Below are 18,859 nucleotides of genomic sequence, written 5' to 3'. Positions count from 1 at the left end.
CATGCTAATTTGGGCGTGTTGCACTATTTCCGAAAGAAAAATTACACCATGTAATCCGTGACACATTACTCTGCTGCTAAGTTGAAGCCCTGCTTCTCTTCATTGGTTCCTTTAAGGTCACAAAATTTAATCAGTTTAAGTGAACACAGCTTGCAGTCAATTAGGGGCCAATTAATGGGTAAGTTTTTCTATAAATTCGGCTGCGAGCCCTTGGCTCTTTTTCAATATGACACAGAAATCTGCGTTGGTGTTGAGAGACAAGTTTAGTGCTATTTGTGATTCACAGAAATTTTTTTAAGAATGAGATACTTCAGTGAAATACTGAGGTCAAGAGCATCAAGGGCGAAAACAGCAAGGAGAAGTACTAGATAAACGATCGGAAATAATTTTTCTGAGGTGAAGGAAGGGTGGCACAGTGGTTAGCATTGCTGCCTTGCTACGTCAGGGACCCAGGTCCAATTCCAGCTTTGGGTGACTGTGTGGAGTTTGCATATTCTCCTTGTGTCTGCAGGAGTGTACTTTGGGTGCTCTGGTTGTCTTCTACAGTCCAAGGACGTGCAGGCTAGGTTGACTGACCATGCAAAATTGCCCCTTAGTTGTTAAAGTTCATTTATTAGTCACAAGTAAGGCTTACATTAACACTGCAATGAAGTTACTGTGAAATTCCCCTAGTCGCCACACTGGCATCTGTTTGGGTCAATGCACCTAACCAGCACATCTTTCAGACTGTGGGAGGAAACTGGAGCACCTGGAGGAAACCCGTGCAGACATGAGGAGAATGTGCAAACTCCACACAGATAGTGACCCAAGTCGGGTCCCTGGCACTGAGGAAGCAGTGCTAACCACTGTTCCACCGTGCAGCCCCCAAAGTGTCCAAGGATGTGTAGGTTAAGTGGATTTGCCATTCTAAATTGCCCTTCATTGTCCCAAGATGTGTAGGCCAGATGAATTAGCCATGGGAAATGTGTGGAGTTAAGGGGATAGGGCGGAGGCAGAGGACCTGGGTATGACACACTGTCTGGGAATTGATACAGATCTGATGGGGTGAAAGGAATTCTTTGAAAATGGAGGGATTTAACAGGTTTCACATTTTAAAAGCTCTAGGGAAAACACAAATTGTGGAATACTCTCCAGACTTTAAGGTGCAGGGAAGAGGAACTGTTTGCCTCTCAATCACAAGAGGCATTTTCTATAGCCACTCTATCCAGGCTTCACAGGGGATGAGCTGTCCATCTCATTCGTAAACAGAACATTAGGGCACGGTGGTTAGCACTGCTGCCTTACGGAGTCAGGGACCTAGGTTCGATTCCCAGCTTGGGTGACTGCGAGGAGTCTGCACGTTCTCCGAGTTTGTGTGGGTTTCCTCCGGGTACTCTGGTTTCTTCCCACAGTCCGAAAGACGTGCTGGTTCGGTGCATTGTCCACGCTAAATTCTCCTTCAGTGTACCCGAACAGACACTGCATTGAGACAACTAGGGGCTCCTCACAGTAACTTACTTGCCTTGTTAACGTAAGCCTGTTTGTGATGCTAATAAATAAACTTTCAAACTTCCATTACTGCAATTTGCAATGACACAGATATTCACACAGCATATCGTTAGCCTGTAAAATCCTGACAGGTTTCCAATGGCAGACAGCAGCCTGTGAGGAATCTCTTTACTTCTTTTCCAGTATATCCTTAGCAACTAAAGCACTTAAGAATTCTCTGGAGTAACAAATCGTTGGGCACAATTCCTAATCCAGTCTCTGCTTCCAAAGGGGATTGACTTCTATCATCAGTCCTCTCTATTCTCTAATATTTACCCGAAGCTCAACTACAGAAGCTTCCAATCATGAAGAGCTCCAGCATTTGTGGGAGAGTGCTTTTGTGCATTTGCCTTTACAACTCAGAAGGTTAACAGTAGCAGTTGTGGTGAGATCTGTACACCACTCCACTTTGCCACAATTGATTTGGGCTCCATTGCAAAGAACTGCAAAAGAATTAGATTTATTCAAAAATAAACTGAAGTATTCCCGTATTATCGCACCGCTTTTTCTTTAAATAGATGGAAGAAACCTGGCTATAGCCTTCAAACAATTAGTCGGTCAGCTACAATACCACTAATTGGCTAAGTCTGACTTTGAGAAAGTGATCTAAAGTTTCAGGAGTAAGTAATTAGAAGAAAAATACTCAAGTTTTCCGTTTGAACGCTATTAATGGTTAGATCAGTGAAGTTAAATGAGTTGATTGGCTGTGGAGCAAGTATTAATCCCACCATCCAGGCACAGGGAAGCCTTGGCTAATTAAATCTCTTGGCAACTGCCTCAGGTTTTAATCAGCTCTTTGAGGGGGGCCCCCTCTCCTCACCCACCACAGAAAACCTTTACACTCACGCAGCACACATGCACCAGGTGCTCCAAAACCCAGGAGCACTGTTACTTCTCTGGCGCCTGTGTTCAGCAACTGGCTGCATTCAACACTGCTGGGGTTCCTCCGGTCTCGGCCACGGCCTTCTGTTCCTCACCGTCTTCACACTTATCATGCGGAAAAGCAGGCAAACAAACAAACACCTCCAACTATCTTTTCCCCAATGAGTCATGATAGAAAAATCAAAAAAAAGGTATGTTTGGTAAAATTTTCAATAGTTACAAGATCTCTAGTATCCTGTCTTCCACTAAAATATCTCTGCACTCACGAGCTTACAAGTGACTTTACTTTTGCAAAGCACTGCTGCCTCACAGCACCAGGGTCCCAGGTTCGATTCCAGTCTCGGGTCACCGTTTGTGCAGAGTTTGCACCTTCTCTCCGTATCGGCGTGGGTTTTCTCCAGTTCATAGAGTCAGAGGGGGAAAACAGGCCCTTCGGTCCAACTTGTCCATGCCGTACCTTTTTTTAAAAAAAGTCCTAAGCTAGTCCCAATTGTCTGCATTTGGCCCATATCCCTCTTTACCCTTCTTACCCATCTAACTGTCTAAGCTCTTTTTAAAAGACAAAAAAATTGTACTCGTCTCTACACTGGAACTACCGTTCCAGGCACTCACCACCCTGTGTGAAAAAAATTGCCCCTCTGGACCCTTTTGTATCTTTCCCCTCTCACCTTAAACCTATGCCCTCTAGCTTTAGTCAATATCTTTTCCCAAAGGCAGGGGAGTCTATCTACCTTATCTATGCCCCTCATTATTTTATAGACCTCTATAAGATCCAGTTTCCTCCCACAGTCCAAAGATCCATTTTAGAATTTGTCAGGGCATGTTAGATGTATCACAGCATAGAATCAGAGTCTACAGTGCAGCAGGAGGCCATTTGGCCCATTGAGTCTGCACTGACCACAATTTCTCCCAGGCCCTATCCCCACAACCTCATGCATTTACCCCAGCTAATCCCTCTGACGCCAAGGGGCAATTTAGCATGGCCAATCTACCTAACCTGCACATCTTTGGTGTGTGGGTTAGGTGGATTAGTCATGCTAAATTGCCCACGTGTCAGGGGGCGGTGGGGATTAGCAGGGCAAATAGATGGGGTTACAGGGATAGGTCCTGGGTGCAGACTTGATGGGCCAAATGGCCTTCTGCTGCACTGTAGATTCTATGCTATGATACATCTAACATGTCCTGAGAAATTGTGAAATGCACTACGTAAATGCAAGTGTGTCTCAGGGAGAGTGAAACACTTCTATAAAATGCTGAGGAAGTCCATTCACTGTACAAACAACAGATTATTTGCAATTGTGGATGTCAACAGCCAACTCAACATACTGCCTTAATGCTGCAATCCACCCTCTGTTCCTAACACACACAGTACAGTACAACATGAAGAAATTCAATGCAGGACTGTTACTGGAAACAGTATATCAAGCTTCAACGCAAACTGTTGCGTGTACAGCTCTATTGCAACCCAGGACTTTGCACTGTAAACTGCCAACCTCAATCACGCACCAGTTCTAGGAAGTGCTGAAGAGAGACAGCTGCCTCTCCACAGGGACAGAAGGAGAAGAAAAACATACATACACAGCAAGCACTCAGGCAGAGGAGTCACTGTGCTGAAGGAAAGGGCTACATATCGTACAGCAGAGCCCAGCAAAAACAGCAGCTGACACACGAGGCAAAAGGGCCACAGCGATTGATGAATGAAGGTTCAAATTCACAGAACATGATCAAAAGCAAGTTAGAAGTTGGGCTGCTGGGTGTTCTTCAGAGTTCAAATAAACACGCACAGCATGATAAAGTTACATATCTCCCATTACAATAACCTGTAATTATATAGCACCTTTAACACAGTGAAAAAACTTTATAGGAGCATAAATTGGGCAAAAATGAACACTGTCAAAGGAGAGTAGGAGGGATGGCTAAAAGTTCGGCAAAAAGGTAGATTTTAAGGAGCAGGAGAAGCGAAGGAGAAAAGGTTAAGGGAGGAAATTACAGAGTGGTGGGGAAAGCTTGAAGGGCTTGAGTGGTTTTGACCTGCTCCTATTTCTTATATTCTCAATTGTTAGAAACTGTTCACTTCTGAAGAGTTAGGAAGCAAGCAACTTATTTCAAGATTTAAAAAGCCCTGGCATTAAGAATATGTTGAAACCAATAAACAACATCCAAGTGTAAGTGACGACAACACGCCTCCCACCCCCCTAGGCATCAGAGGCCCATGTTTTCCATGGGTCAACCAATTTGCTGATCTAGGTCCTTCTTTGATGACCGGCACACCCAAGTCTGCTCAGTATACCTTGCATTTGGTGTGATGTCACATCCTAGAAGTATGCAAATGCACGAGAGGTTTCAACTCCGTGCCAACCAGGAATCACTAATTATAGCCTTTGAAACAAAAGTTAAATATTTGCGATCTTCTGCCAAAATGTTTGGGAAGTATAATTTTCCCAGGCACTCCACTCATACAAGTGCAGTTTCCATACGTTGATACATCCATCTCTAAGCACCCAGTGGGCATTTATATTAGAAAGCTTTTGTGGGCGGCACAGTGAGGCACTGTTGCCTCACAGGGCCAGGGACCACGGTTTAATTCCAGCCTCCGTCACTGTGTGTGGAGTTTGCACTTTCTCCCTGTGTCTGCATGAGTTTCTTCAGCGTGCCCTGTTTCCTCCCACACTACAAAAAGATGTGCTAAATTGACCCTATTGTCAGGGTAAATGTGTGGAGTTAAATCGGAATAGGGCCCGGGTGGGATTGCGGTCCACAGACTCGATGGGCCAAATGACTCCTCCTGCACTGTATGGATTCTGTGACCTACTAAACATTGGATAAAGGAGGATCACCTTGGCATTGCAGCCCAAGGATTTGGACCTTAGGCTAAGCCATGACATTAAACTGTCTTAAAGCATACACACTTCAGTTCTGTCTTTCAGGTATTTCCTATTTTAAACAAACAGACAAATTATGTAAAACTGAAATGCTTTTTGCCAATCTGCAGCACATTCAGCTGATGCCTACATGCTATTCCAGGAAGTGGTACCCCACTCAGGATTGACAGAGCTAGATAATACATGGAATACAGGGAGGAACCCTCTTCCCAGATCCATGGCAGGCATATAATAGTTAAAAAAAAATTGACATTTATGTAGCTTAAGTCCAAATCCTATTTATTGACTACTGCTCAGACTTCAACACCGTTATCCCAGCATCTCCAGACTCCGTGGCCAGGGGTTGCCTCTTCCCTCTGTGACTGGATCCTAGAATTCCTAACCCACAGACCACAAGCAATAAGGACAGGCAACAACACCTCTTCCACAATCATCCTCAACATCGGTGCCCCACAAGGCTGCGTCCTCAGCCCCTTACCATAAACACCTATGACTGTGTGGCCAAATTTCGCTCCATTTTGAAGTTTGCTGATGACACCACCGGAGTGGGTTGGATTTCAAACAATGATAAGACAGAGTACAGGAATGCAATAGAGAATCTGGTGATGGTTGTAGAAGGTTGTTTTTCAAACTGGACGCCTGTGACCAGCAGTATGCCTCAGTGATCAGTGCTGGGTCCACTGTTATTTGTCATTATATTAATGATTTGAATGACAATATGAGAGGCATGGTTAGTAAGTTTGCAAATGACACCAAGATTGGAGGTGTAGTGCACAGTAAAAAAAAAGTTCTCTGATTGCAATGGGACCTTGATCAATTGGGCCAGTGGGCAGACAAATGGCAGACGGAGTTTAATTTAGACAAATGTGAGGTGATGCATTTTGGTAGATTGAACCAGGGCAGGACATACTCAGTTAATGGTAGAACATTGGGTAGACTTACAGAACAAAGAGATATAGAGGTGGATGTTCATAGCCCCTTGAAAGTGGAGTCACAGGTGGACAGAGTGGTGTAGAAGGCATTCAGCATGCTTGGTTTCATCAGCCAGAACATCGAATACAGGAGTTGGGACATCTTGTTGAAGTTGTACAAGATATTGGTAAGACCACACTTGGAATACTGTGTGTAGCTCTGGTCACCCTATTATAGAAAGATATTATTAAACTAGAAAGAATGTAGAAAAGATTTATTAGGACGCTGTCAGGACTTTATGGTTTGAGTTATAAGGACAGGCTGGATAGACTGGGACTTTTTCATCTGGAACATAGGAGGCTGAGGGGTGACCTTATAGAGGTCTATAAAATAACGAGGGGTATAGATCAGCTAGATAGTCAATATCTTTTCCCAAAGTAGGGGAGTCTAAAACTAGAGAGCATAGGTTCAAGGTGAGAGGGGAGATACAAAAGTGTCCAGGGAGGCAATTTCTTCACACAGAAGGTGGTGAGTGTCTGGAATAAGCTTCCAGAGATAGAAGTATAGGTGGATACAATTTTGTCTTTTAAAAAAGCATTTAGATAGTTATATGAGTAACATAGATAAAGAGGGATATGGGCCAAATGCAGGCAATTGGGATTAATTTGGGAGTTTAAAAAAAGAGCAGCATGGACAAGTTGGGCCGAAGGGCCTGTTTCCACACTGTAAACCGCTATGACCCTATGACACAGTTGTCAGCACTGTTGCCTTACAGCACCAGGGACCTGGGTTCAATTCTGGTCTCAGGTGACCGTCTGGAGTGTGAAAAAAAACTGAAGCACCTGGAGGCAATGCACACAGACACACAGAGAATATGCAAGCTCCACACAAAGATGTGTGGGTTGGATGGATTGGCCATGCTAAATTGCCCCTTTGTTTCAAGGGGATCAGCAGGGTAAATTTGTGGGGTTACAGGAGGAGGCCTGGATGGGATTTTTGCTGGTGCAGGCTTTGTGGGCCAAGGGGCTTCCTGCACCGTAGAGATTCTTTGATCCTAAGTTAACCCAATGCACTCCAAAACAAGAAGGTAATAACTCTATTCCTATATATCACATCGGGAATATTGCGGTCAGCATACACACCCTCCTCAGCCAACCTCCCTGACGGAAGTGAAATATATCCAAGATATTTTAAACCACATGCATGATAACCTTGGAGAACAGAAGTTAACCACAGGGAAACACAAGCTGCGTAGTGTTCAAAGAGCTAAACATGAAAAAGATAAAGGCTGACTACACCTGTTACTTTGAAGAGAAGGGAGAATTCCTTTCATTTAATACACTTGAACTCCACCACACCTTCAGAACTCTAATGAATTAGTCAGCATTTGTTTGCTGACTACAAAACAGTGTTTCCGGTCTCTGCAGTATCAAGCTACACCAGAAATACTGACTGAGACACTAGTCTGGCAACCTGAATCCAGCTAAGGTTGCCCAGCCCTGTAGGGAAAAAAAAATCTTTGTGCAGTGCCTCAGTATGCTCTCATGTTGATTAAATCACCAGCTCCCCTTCTTTCAAGCACTGTAAATTACAAGTTTAACAGTTTTCTCTCTAAACCTTTGTCAAATCAGAATTGTCAAAGGAAACAATTTCATCGCCCAAAAAAGAATTGGTAGCAAAGGACCTTGCACTAAAGTGCCTCACATAGAATCAATTCCTTCTGAAGTGCAAGATCCCAGAAACAGCAATTCTATTCCAGCTTTGACAAAGACTCATCCAGCCTCAAAACTTTAGTTTTATTCTCTCTCCACAGATGCTGTCAGACCTGCTGAGATTTTCCAGCATTTTCTGTTTTTGTTCCAGATTCCAGCATTCACAGTAATTTGCTTTTCTTGATTGTTGTTGTGGAGCATTAGTTCTTCTTTAAGAAAAGCAATGGGATTTTAAATGCCAACCTAAACTACCAGAGCAGAAATGACATCTTAAGTGCAGCACTGCTGATAGTGTAGTCTTTGCTTACTGTTGCATTCTGTCAAGTTGCACTAGCATTGTTGACTGGTATGGCTCAAACGTCAGTAGTCTTGTCCTTACAGTCTGCAGACTGAGATTTAAAGCCTCATTCTTGGTCTTCAGAACATAATCTGGGCCAACACCAATTTAGAATGTAGAGAGAATGGATAAACAAGCCAGGAACATGGAATGGAATTGGTCCAACTGAGGGTTCAGCCCAACTCTTCCCAGTGTCTCTATTAACTCAGTAGAGACAGGATTGGCACAATAAATATGACCCAACAGTGCCATTTTCAAAGCTTATATACTTGCATCTCAGATTATGACGTGAACAGAAGTGTGACCAAATTTTCAGTGCACGATTGGCAATTGATGGATTCATTGCCTGGTAACAAGTGTCAATCTCATAAGCCATTTTGAGAAGCCTACTCCAACCCACCTTCAACAAAGCGCCAGGTTACTGCTTACCATTTAGTGTCTGAATCAACAAAAGACGACATTGTCTGTATGGCTCGAGTATAAAGTGAGTTGTGGTGGGGATGGGGGGGGGGGCGGGGGAGGAGAATAAAAAAAACCACAAAAGGTTCAATTCAAATCAGGAGATATGAAACTTACAGGAGAGAAACCACATCTCAAAATAAAACAAAATGGCAAATACTGGAAATGCACACGTCAAAAGAGGGAAAGTACACTAATGCTTTGGGTGTAACTTTCTTTTAGAACAATGAACTGCTGTGTCCTGCTAGCATCATTGCTATATTTCAGGTCCTACAATGTACAAAACAGTTCCAAATAAGGACAGAATTCTGATTCCATCAGAGATGTGATGGTACAAAGTAATCTGCCACTGATGTTTGGCAAAACCTGTGTGTCAACATTTACCACTACAAACTGGTATGTCAACATTCCCTCTTCAATTGTGCTATTCTAACTGACACAATATATTGGCAGACTAATGCTCTGCATTAGTCTCTGCAGTAATTTCCAAAGCATCACCAGTTCCGTTCTTACCTTACACGTGCGTGCATTAAATAAAATCCTTCCACCAACTATGGTGATATTGTGTGCAATTTTCACATAAACACTGGCACTAGTACAATGTAGGAAAACTGCACTCAAGCCGGTAGAGGTGTTACATGACACTTTGAATCTACCGTGTCAAGTTGATTCATTTGCACCACCAACGACAGACAAACAGTATTTGCCACTTAGCTCAGTTGGTTAGAGCATGGTGTTAATAACACCGAGGTCGCAGGTTTAATCCCCGTACAGGCCAGTGCGGTTTTCTTTTCTTATGAATTATTAAACAGGGATTGAAATTAAACTTTCTGAAATGTTTAGATACATCTCAGTTTTACTTGTTGGTGTTTTCCATTGTTGAAATGGATCTGGTGAAACACTATTGAAGAACATAACAGAAATCTATCACACAAACCAGCCTCCCATCCAACGACTCTGTCTACATTTCCCGCTGCCTCAACAAAGCCGCCGGCATAATTAAGGATCCCGTTCACCCCACACACTCTCTCTTCTACCTTGTTCCATTGGGAAAAAGAGACAAAAGTCTGAGGTCACGTACCAATTGACTCAAGAACAGCTTCTTCCCTGCTGCTATCAGACTTTTGAATGGACTTACCTTGCATTAAGTTGATCTTTCTCTACACCCTATGACTGTAACACCACATTCTGCATTCTCTCATTTCCTTCTTTAGGAACGGCATGCTTTGTCTGTATAGCACACAAGAAACAATACTTTTCACTGTATGTTAATACGTGTGACAATAATAAATCAAATCAAAGAACAGCTGTGTGGAAAAAAAGACAACTTCCCTTCTTAGAATTTTAGAGATAACACTGACCTTTATGCTCAAGAGTATTGCACCACAGCCAAATAGTTTAGGAGATAAACAGATAAAAATCATTCTTTTTCCACAGTTTCATGTTTTTTTCCATTTATCTGCTTAAGCGGCAATAAAAATTTGTCATTATTGCAAGTTTTGTTTAAATTTAGACACGAAACTTTGAAAAAATTAAATCTCAACAGGATTTAAGAGACATAATTTGACAAGTGTGTTGAACGAGCAACGTTTTGCCAACATCTGCATCTACAGTAGCATTTTATCATTATACATATGCACAAATACAGCACACAGAATCTCTCAGTAATGAGCAGTTACTACGCAGCCAATGAAGTCATCACCACAGACACCTGTCAACAACTCTGCCTAACTTACAAGTCTGTGTAGGATACCATCTGCATCCTGCAATTAGCTTCCCAAAATATAAATCGCTCCCGAGTATCATTATTCCAAATATAAATAGATCTGGCCAAGGACTAACTAAAATAATACAAGCTTTTTAAATTATTAATGTAACCTCCCTCCCTTAAAGGAAAATCCATTTTATAGGTGCATTCTGTGCCCAGAAAGCTGAAGGAGGCATCACAGACATATTGTGGAGACACTTGTGGGAGTGAATTACAGAGAGACTTTCATTGTTGGTTGCAACCAGATGAAACAGTGTTTTTCTACGCGGAATGTTAGTATTGGGAATCTCCCTTAGGCACTCAGCATCAGTATAAAAACACCCCAAGTCAGGTACAACACAAATCAATTGAAAGATTAATAACGTCATTCTGTCCTGGTCTGTCAACATGCGTCAGCCACAATATCAGAGCAGCACACCCTACTACACCACTGTGACACTTTCCATTTCCCCAAAGCAGAGGCCACATTGCCTCTCAGAATAACTTTCACGTTTAGTGCTGAATTAGGGGCAGTTTTTCCATCATCAGCACATGCTGACAGAGCTAAGCTTATTTCACAAAACATTCCTCACAAAGTATAATTAACTTCAAGACTTTATTTTGAATATTATGCTTTTGAAGTGTGTAGATCAAACAACATGGATACGCGTATCAACTGCCTTATCACATTGCACCCAAGAACTCATGCAGCCCCCAGGAAAGAGAGAGTCAAGTTATGATTGCTGATGTCTTTAAAAGGGCATGTTACGCTAAAACAATGTGTGTGAAAAACAAAGAACATGACGAAAGTTGCAGAACAATGTATGGCTTTGCAGCAAAATTGGCGTGAAGCCTCAAATTTAAGATTCTCAGCCTCCTGCTTAAATCCTTCCTTGGCCCAATTCCCTTCATCTCTAAATTTCCCAAGCCCCAAATTCTGTTCTCCACCCCTTGGGGATGCACTGCTTTTCTGGCTCCAGACTCTTGTCCATCCCAGCCCCTTTCTTCAACCCAGTATTGCTGACAATACCTCAACACTCTTAATCCTAGGTCTCTTGTAAAATCTTCTGCCTCACCATGCCCTTTTTCTCAAAAACCTCTGACGAAATATTTGATCATCCTGCCTAACCTCCCCACCTATGCTTGTTTCACCTTTCCTGCTTCTGCAAAGCATCAAGGGACAGTTTAAAGGCAAGTTATGGTTATAGATTTTGCACAATACATTAGAATATATAAGCTATGCTGCATTTCTGAATGAGGAGCGATAGGGCCATTCAGTCCCTTGAGCCTGCTCTGCCATTTAATATCATGACTGATCAGATACTAACTTCAAATCTGCAGCAGTCCTGCTGCCAACCCCCTATATATCATCAAGAAACTATCCACCTCTGCCATATAAAATTCAAAAATGTACAGGTTAGGTGGATTGGCCATGCTAAATTGTCTGTTAGTGTCCCAAGATACATAGATTAGGGAATTAGCGGGGTGTGGGATTATGGGGATACAGCCTGGATAGGGTGCATTAATGTGGAGATGCCGGTGTTGGACTGGGGTAAACACAATAAGCAGTCTCGCAACACCAGGTTAAAGTCCAACAGGTTTATCTGGTAACAAAAGCCACTAGTTTTCGGAGTGCTTGTTGCGCCTTTGTCAGGTGAGTGGGAGTTCTAGTCACAAACAGGGCATATAAAGACAACCTCAATTTACAAAATAATGATTGAAATACGAGTCTTTACAGGTAATCAAGTCTTAGAGATATGGTGTCAGAGAGTTGGTACAGACTCGAAGGGCTGAATGGCTGCCTTCTGCACCAAGGGATTCTGTGACTCTCTTCCTGAAGTGGCGGAAGCAGAGTTCCAAAGACTCATGACCAGTGACCGGCTCCTCCGCTCTGAAGATTAAAACAATCCTTATTTAGAGGCCACCAGTAGAATGAAGGGTCCTGGTAATAGTTGCCTGGCTAATACATTCCTGAGGGAAGGGAAGGAAAAGGATTCACAGGAGCAGGAGAAGCCCTTTAGCCCTAAAAGGCTATTCATTTTGTTTGAAATGAACTCAACTTTCCTCAGAGTCTCCCTTGAACTCTTTGTTCCCCAAGAAACAAGTCCAACGAGCCTACTTAAACCGGTCACTACAGTCAGAATCCAAACCATCAGGAGCAAGTTACCGAGAGTTGGTGCGCACACACATTGCAAAACATTGAGGCCCTGCCCTTGGCGCGGGTGGGGGGTTAAACTCAGCTTTTAACTGTGCATTTACCAGCAGCACTCCTGCATCTCATACTCAGTGTAAGACCACATGGTTACATAGGATTTGCCTCCTGCAGCCTCTCGTGCAAAACAACCACCACCAAACCAGCTGGTCTCTTTCACACTTCCTTTTAACACCAAGCAGCCTTGCACTACTTTTGGCCTAAAGTTCTTTTTAATTTAATTTTTCTGCTTTTTGCTACTGTTTCCCCTGCACAGCGAGGGTAGCTACAAAATAATGAAAATGTTCCAGAGTGGCTGCTTGCCCTCACCTCACCATCACCCCCACCCCGAGGGATTTTCTTGGACCCATTGTGTGCTCTGCCATTGTTGCTGGTTCTGCAGCATTCCTGCCTCCCAGAGCCACCCTCTGCATTGCCAGATCTTCAAACCCCTGACCAGGTCCATTGGACATAGCCTGCAATGCTCTCTCTGCTCATGTTGTGCAGTGGCTGAGTACTCAGGTGACCAACCTGTTGTCTTACAACCTGTCCACCAAACTGGCTATGGGCATGGAGATGGGGCTGGGTGGAGCTGTCAGTCTTCGGCATGCTCCCTTCTTCCTTAGGGAGCTGTAGTCCTTCCTGATGAGCATTTGCTGCACAGTGCTAGTGGAATGGATCAGCAACTTCCTGACCTTCCCCTAGATCTCAGGGGATCTGCTGCAATTGGAATTCTCTCGCTCGCCATCCAGGTTCCAGTGGTCTACGTCATACTCAAGAAATATTCCAGGCAGTTAAGGACAAGACTTTGAATATAGGGGAGGCAATGGCCTAGTGTTATTATCGCTAGACCATTAATCCAGAAACTCAGCTAACATTCTGGGAACCCAGGTTTGGATCCTGTCACAACAGATGGTGGAATTTGAATTCAATAAAAAAAAATCTGGAATTAAGAGTCTACTGATGACCATGAAACCATTGTTGATTGGCAGAAAAACCCATCTGGTTCACTAATGTCCTTTCGAGAAAGAAATCTGCTGTCCTTATCTGGTCTGGCCTACACATGATTCTCAACTGTCCTCTGAAATGGCCTAGTGAGCCACTTGAATTCAAGGGAACTCAGGATAGGTGATAAATGTTGGCCAGCCAGTCATGCCCATGTGCCATGAATGAATAAAGAAAAATGTAATTCAGGCAAGCAAATTTTTGTTTAAAAATTGGGGATGAGAGAGACTTGAATGGGAGCAAAATGAGCAACAGAGAGTGGGAATTAATTAGATAACCCTTCTGTGCTCATCATTTTATGATCTATAATGCTTCAAAATCTGGAATGACCATGATGGACTCCACACCAGGTCAAAGTTCCAATGCTCAAGATCCAATTGTTCTGTCGCGAGAGCCCAAGTCTGTGCAGTCACTTGTTTTGACACATTCTGGTTGATGCAGGTGATGTTTGGCAGTCTTCATACCCTCCCATGCAGATGCCAAGCATCATTAAAGAACAGGACATGGATCCCATTGTGATGGAAGTCAACATTGGAGGAATGCCAACAAAATGTAAAAAAATGGCAGTTCATGGGAGCAAGATAAAATCAATTCTCAGTTATGAATTACAGATCCAATTGTAAGGGAGTGGTATAGATATCCAAACATTGGGCAAAATTTCAGAATTACAGAAACATTCCCTTCCAAGTCATGCCTTAAGTATAGCTAGTTTTCAGAATTCCCCCCCCGCCCGTAGTATTTACAGTTATTCCATTGAATTCCTTGATGTGAGTGGATTTGAAGCTGATGCTGTATTTATGCACGTGTTAGACCCTGATTTTACTTCTGCGGCCAAGTAAGTTTTGTAAAAGTTTTAAGTAGAAACAAAATTATATTTCAAGTGTGCCTTTCACAACTTCACAAAAGTGCTCTATAGTTAATGTTGTAGTGTGGGGAATTCTGATGCTCCAATTTGTTGCACCTAGCAAGATTCACATACAAAAAGGATCAGATGCCGAGGCTGAAATTGGATTTTTGGATGCTTCCAGGTCCCTTAAAATTCACTGCGTCAGGAGTGTGTGCATGTGCCAAATGCGCCGGATATCATATTACTAAAGGGGTTAGTGGCACACACCTAACGTTCCCCAGAAATATTTAGAGTAGACAGATCAATCAGCAAGTGACAATGATCTGACACTTAAAATCTAAATATGTTTCAAATAAATTTTCCCAATTTCAACTGGTTTCTTTATGAATTTTCAATTCCTTAGATACGCTTAAAAAAGACTCTCACATCACGTTCACTTTGTGTCATGAAAACTGAACCATAATACAGGTGATTGGCAGAAGGATTAAAGGGGGCATGCAAAGAAGGTTTTTCACTCAGGGGGTGGTGGGCATCTGGGATTCACTGTCTAAATTAGTAGTCAAGGGAGAAACTCTCAACTCATTTAAAAAGGCACCCAGATCTGCCTCTGAAGTGCTGTAACCTGCAAGTCTACAGACCAGGTGCTGGAAAGAGAGATTAAAAGTGTTTTTTCTCCCCTCTCTTTTTTGCCCAGCATAGACAGTGGTGGGCGGAATGGCCTCATTCTGTACCATAACCTATGAGTCAACAGTAATGAATGAATAAAAACTGCAAATATTTGAAATACACAAAGGCTATGACTAAGCCTAATGAGTTTAAATCAAAGAAAATTGATCACAAAATCTTGAAGTGGGGGGGGCAACTAACAAGAATGACTAAGTAGGATTGGGCGAGGTGGGGGGGGGGGGGGCGGCGGGGGGAGAACCAGGGGTCTAGAAACAGGAAAAGTACCTAAGCCCATGATTTCTCTCCCTGGCTCTGGTCAGGGGGCTGGAGTTACACTGCTGACTGCATCTCAGTGTAGGTCACACCAATGTCAATTATATCAGAGCTCTGTGAAGTAGGATGGATGTGCAGAGCTCTGCATGCACCTCCCCCCCCCCCCCCAACAAAATAAAAAGCGCGCACACACACACAAACACACACACACACACAATCTCTCTCTTTGCCAAGAAAGTGGGAAGGGGGAAAATGAGGCTCATCATTTGCAGCTTTGGAGCCAACTCCCCAGTAAAACTGCCATTTTCACATCACCACAACCCATCAGAACCCCAGCAGCTTAATTAAACATGCATGCAACAATGCAGCTTTCCTTTGCTAACATTACATTGTTATGACTCTACAGAAAACGCTCAGGGCAGGATCCTTTAATCATCCATCGGGGCCCACATGTTTCCAAATTCTGCTTTTTTTTAAATTGCACGGATTCCAGGATTTTTGGTCATTTGTCTTTATCCTTAATCTTTAATGCAGAAGACGTGTCTATATTAGCACACAAAGGAGTTGCGACTCTCTCTAATCAATTATGGCGACTAAACAAGCCCAAGTTCTTATTACCTTCAGATTTCAATGTTATTTTTAAAAACTAGGCTTTGGTCCATATTCACGGGCAATTGAAAGCAAAAAGTTAAGTTTATAAACCCATGTCCGTTTATTTTCTTTTTAAACAAAACCATCCGCAGTTCTGTAAGCACGTTCAGCTTTTGTTTTAAAGAACGGAGGATTAAACCAGAAGAGTTCAGCGCTCTGAATGTCACCAATACCGCATCGGGGGACATCGAAAGTAATAGTATCCTGAACACAAGAGGTCCCATCCCACAATTTAAGTGGGGTGGGGGGGGGGGGGAAGAAACGCATGTACTTTTAATAAACGCCCAAGTGTTGTGGAGTTCCCTGTTAAGATCTCAGTTGGATGTTCGAATTGTGCTCCTCCCAACACCAATGTTAATAACTGTATCGAGTCCAAGGTTCAAATGACAGTTCCAACATATAAAGGTGCCCAGAAATACAATCATCAGCATCTAGTCAAGCCCTTCAGCTTAGTAAACGTGTTGAAATTTAATGGGAATTGTTGCGGGGGGGGGGGGGGGGGGTGCACCTGACGCTACAGGGACCCACCAGAGAAACCCATCCACAGATGATCAAAATGTATCACTCAACAAAAAGATACAATTCACCCAACTCCCCAGTTAAAACGCTTTTGAAATCCCCACGCTCAGAAAGTTACAATTTTAAAAAGACCACTTTGGGAAAACATGCTGTTTCTTTCTCATTACACAAATCAAAAAACAAACAACAGTTCCTTCCTTCCACCCACACCCCCCCCCCTTCTTCACCGCCCCCCCACAACAAAAAAAACAAACTAACTTTGTGATGAAACATTCTTCAAAATAAATAACAATAACAGCAAGACAAAAGTTTTTTTTGTGAAAACACCATTGTGGAATTTACAATTTCAGAAAGGGAAAATACAATTCGGAAATATTTGAAGGGATTTAATATTTTATTTAAAAAACACACACTAGATCCATTTGGGAGTCTCAGTGCAGGGAGTTGAAAAATCCCTGTTACAATGTATTCCCAACTACTACCAAAATATACAAGACACTGACTGTGCTGCAGGTAACAATTCAGTTGCAAAAAAAAGAACAAAGCCCACAGGGAGAAAGAGGGATATTGAATTACAGGATTGCAGATACATTTGTTTTAGACATACATATCTTTTCCCAAAAATAACAGACTTGGAAATAAAGTTATTTGTGAAATCTTACCTTGACCAGGCCTCATTTAATGTGAACAGCTAGTTTTAACTGTGCTCCCTCATTCCCTCCGTCCTCATTCTCTCTCCCTCTCAGGGATGTGAACAACTCATTGCACTTTGTTGCTGTCTTTCCAAAATGTTTTCTTTCCCTCACCACCTTGTTGATCTATATTTCCATGCAGTTGATCTGGAGGTATGAGTTTGGGGGTGGGTGGGCAATTGGAAGGGGGGGGGGATGTGAATGGCCTGATCCAGCCCAGCTTTCTGACCCCCCTGACCACTTGTTGCTCCGGAGATTCAACACTTCTCCCTTCAACTTACATTAACACCACTGCGCCTGCGCGCTCAGCTCCCCTGCCCACCCCCTTGACCGCTGCCTCATCCCCATTGGACAAACCCAACCACAATCCCCGGCTTCCATTGGCTCTCTCCCCTGTCAATCATAATCTATAGACTGAATGGCCAATAGCTGAGGACCACCCCTTATTAAATTGTGAGGGTCTCAGAATTTTCCCCCCATTTTCTGCAATGTGGAAGGGAGAATTTACAAATATATATTCCACAATTAGTTAATAAAAGTTTAGAAATCAATATTCAGATATAATTATTAGAATATATAATACTAGAACAACCCGTTTTCTACAATATGGAAGGGAGAATTTAGAAATATATTTTCCACAATTAGTTAATAAAAGTTTAGAAATCTATATTCAGATATAATTATTAGAATACACTTTAGTAATAGAAAGAACCTGGTTCATGTTATTAGATGAGAAACATAAGCATAAGCTCTTTTCTTGCCTACAGACGCTGCCTGACCCGCTGAGATTTTCCAGCATTTTCTCTTTTGATTTCAGATTCCAGCATCTGCAGTAATTTACTTTCATTATATTTTAACAAGCATAAACTAGTTTAGTATTTATCGTTGATAGTCAGTTAAAGCTAATATAATTTTGCATGTTATAGAAACCCTACAGTGCAGAAAGAGGCCATTTGGCCCATTGAGTCTGCACCAACCACAATCCCACCCAGGCCCTAGCCCCATATATTTAATCACTAATCCCTCTAACCTATGCATCTCAGGATACTAAGGGACAATTTTAGCATGGCCAATCAACCTAACCCACACACCTTTGGACCATGGGAGGAAACCAGAGCACCCGGAGGAAACCCACACAGACATGAAGAAAATGTGCAAACTCCACACAGATAGTGACCCAAGCCAGGAATCAAACCCAGGTCCCTGGAGCTGCGAAGCAGCAGTGCTAACCACTGTGCTACTGTGCCACCACATTGTGTTTGACTTTTATAGGTATCTTCACTGGTAAGTAACAAAGGATAAAAAACACCAATTTTTACCTCTTCTCCATCTGTCTTATCTTTCCATGCTTCCTCAATCTGTTGATAGTACACTATTTTAACCAACTAAACATTGGGAAGACTGAACACAGGCTAAACCAAATTGTTGCAACAACATTTGAGTCCTCCTGTCTCAAATTGAGCTTCTGAACTCACTTTCTCTGTTACACAAAACCTTTACAATAACATCTGCTTTTGCTCCAACAGTTGCCAACCCTCTAGGATTGGCTGGAATCTT

General features: G+C 42.7%; 1 protein-coding gene across 6 annotated transcripts in view; it reads right to left on the bottom strand.

Annotated features, from left to right (window-relative positions):
• The window catches only part of LOC145359690 (A-kinase anchor protein 13-like), a 415,021-nt gene extending 397,520 nt beyond the window's left edge, over positions 1–17,501 (bottom strand). For all 6 annotated transcript variants that reach the window (XM_080214440.1, XM_080214441.1, XM_080214444.1 and 3 more), the window contains exon 1: positions 17,273–17,501. In XM_080214440.1, the coding sequence (XP_080070566.1) occupies positions 17,273–17,288 (16 nt within the window). In that variant the 5' untranslated portion in view covers positions 17,289–17,501. The remainder of the gene's footprint in view (positions 1–17,272) is intronic.
• Positions 17,502–18,859: the final 1,358 nt, after the last annotated feature.

The sequence above is a fragment of the Carcharhinus amblyrhynchos genome, chromosome 28, assembly GCF_965287045.1.
Source record: "Carcharhinus amblyrhynchos chromosome 28, sCarAmb.v2.hapA, whole genome shotgun sequence".
Lineage (NCBI taxonomy): Eukaryota > Metazoa > Chordata > Chondrichthyes > Carcharhiniformes > Carcharhinidae > Carcharhinus > Carcharhinus amblyrhynchos.
This window is presented reverse-complemented; position numbering and strand designations above follow the sequence as displayed.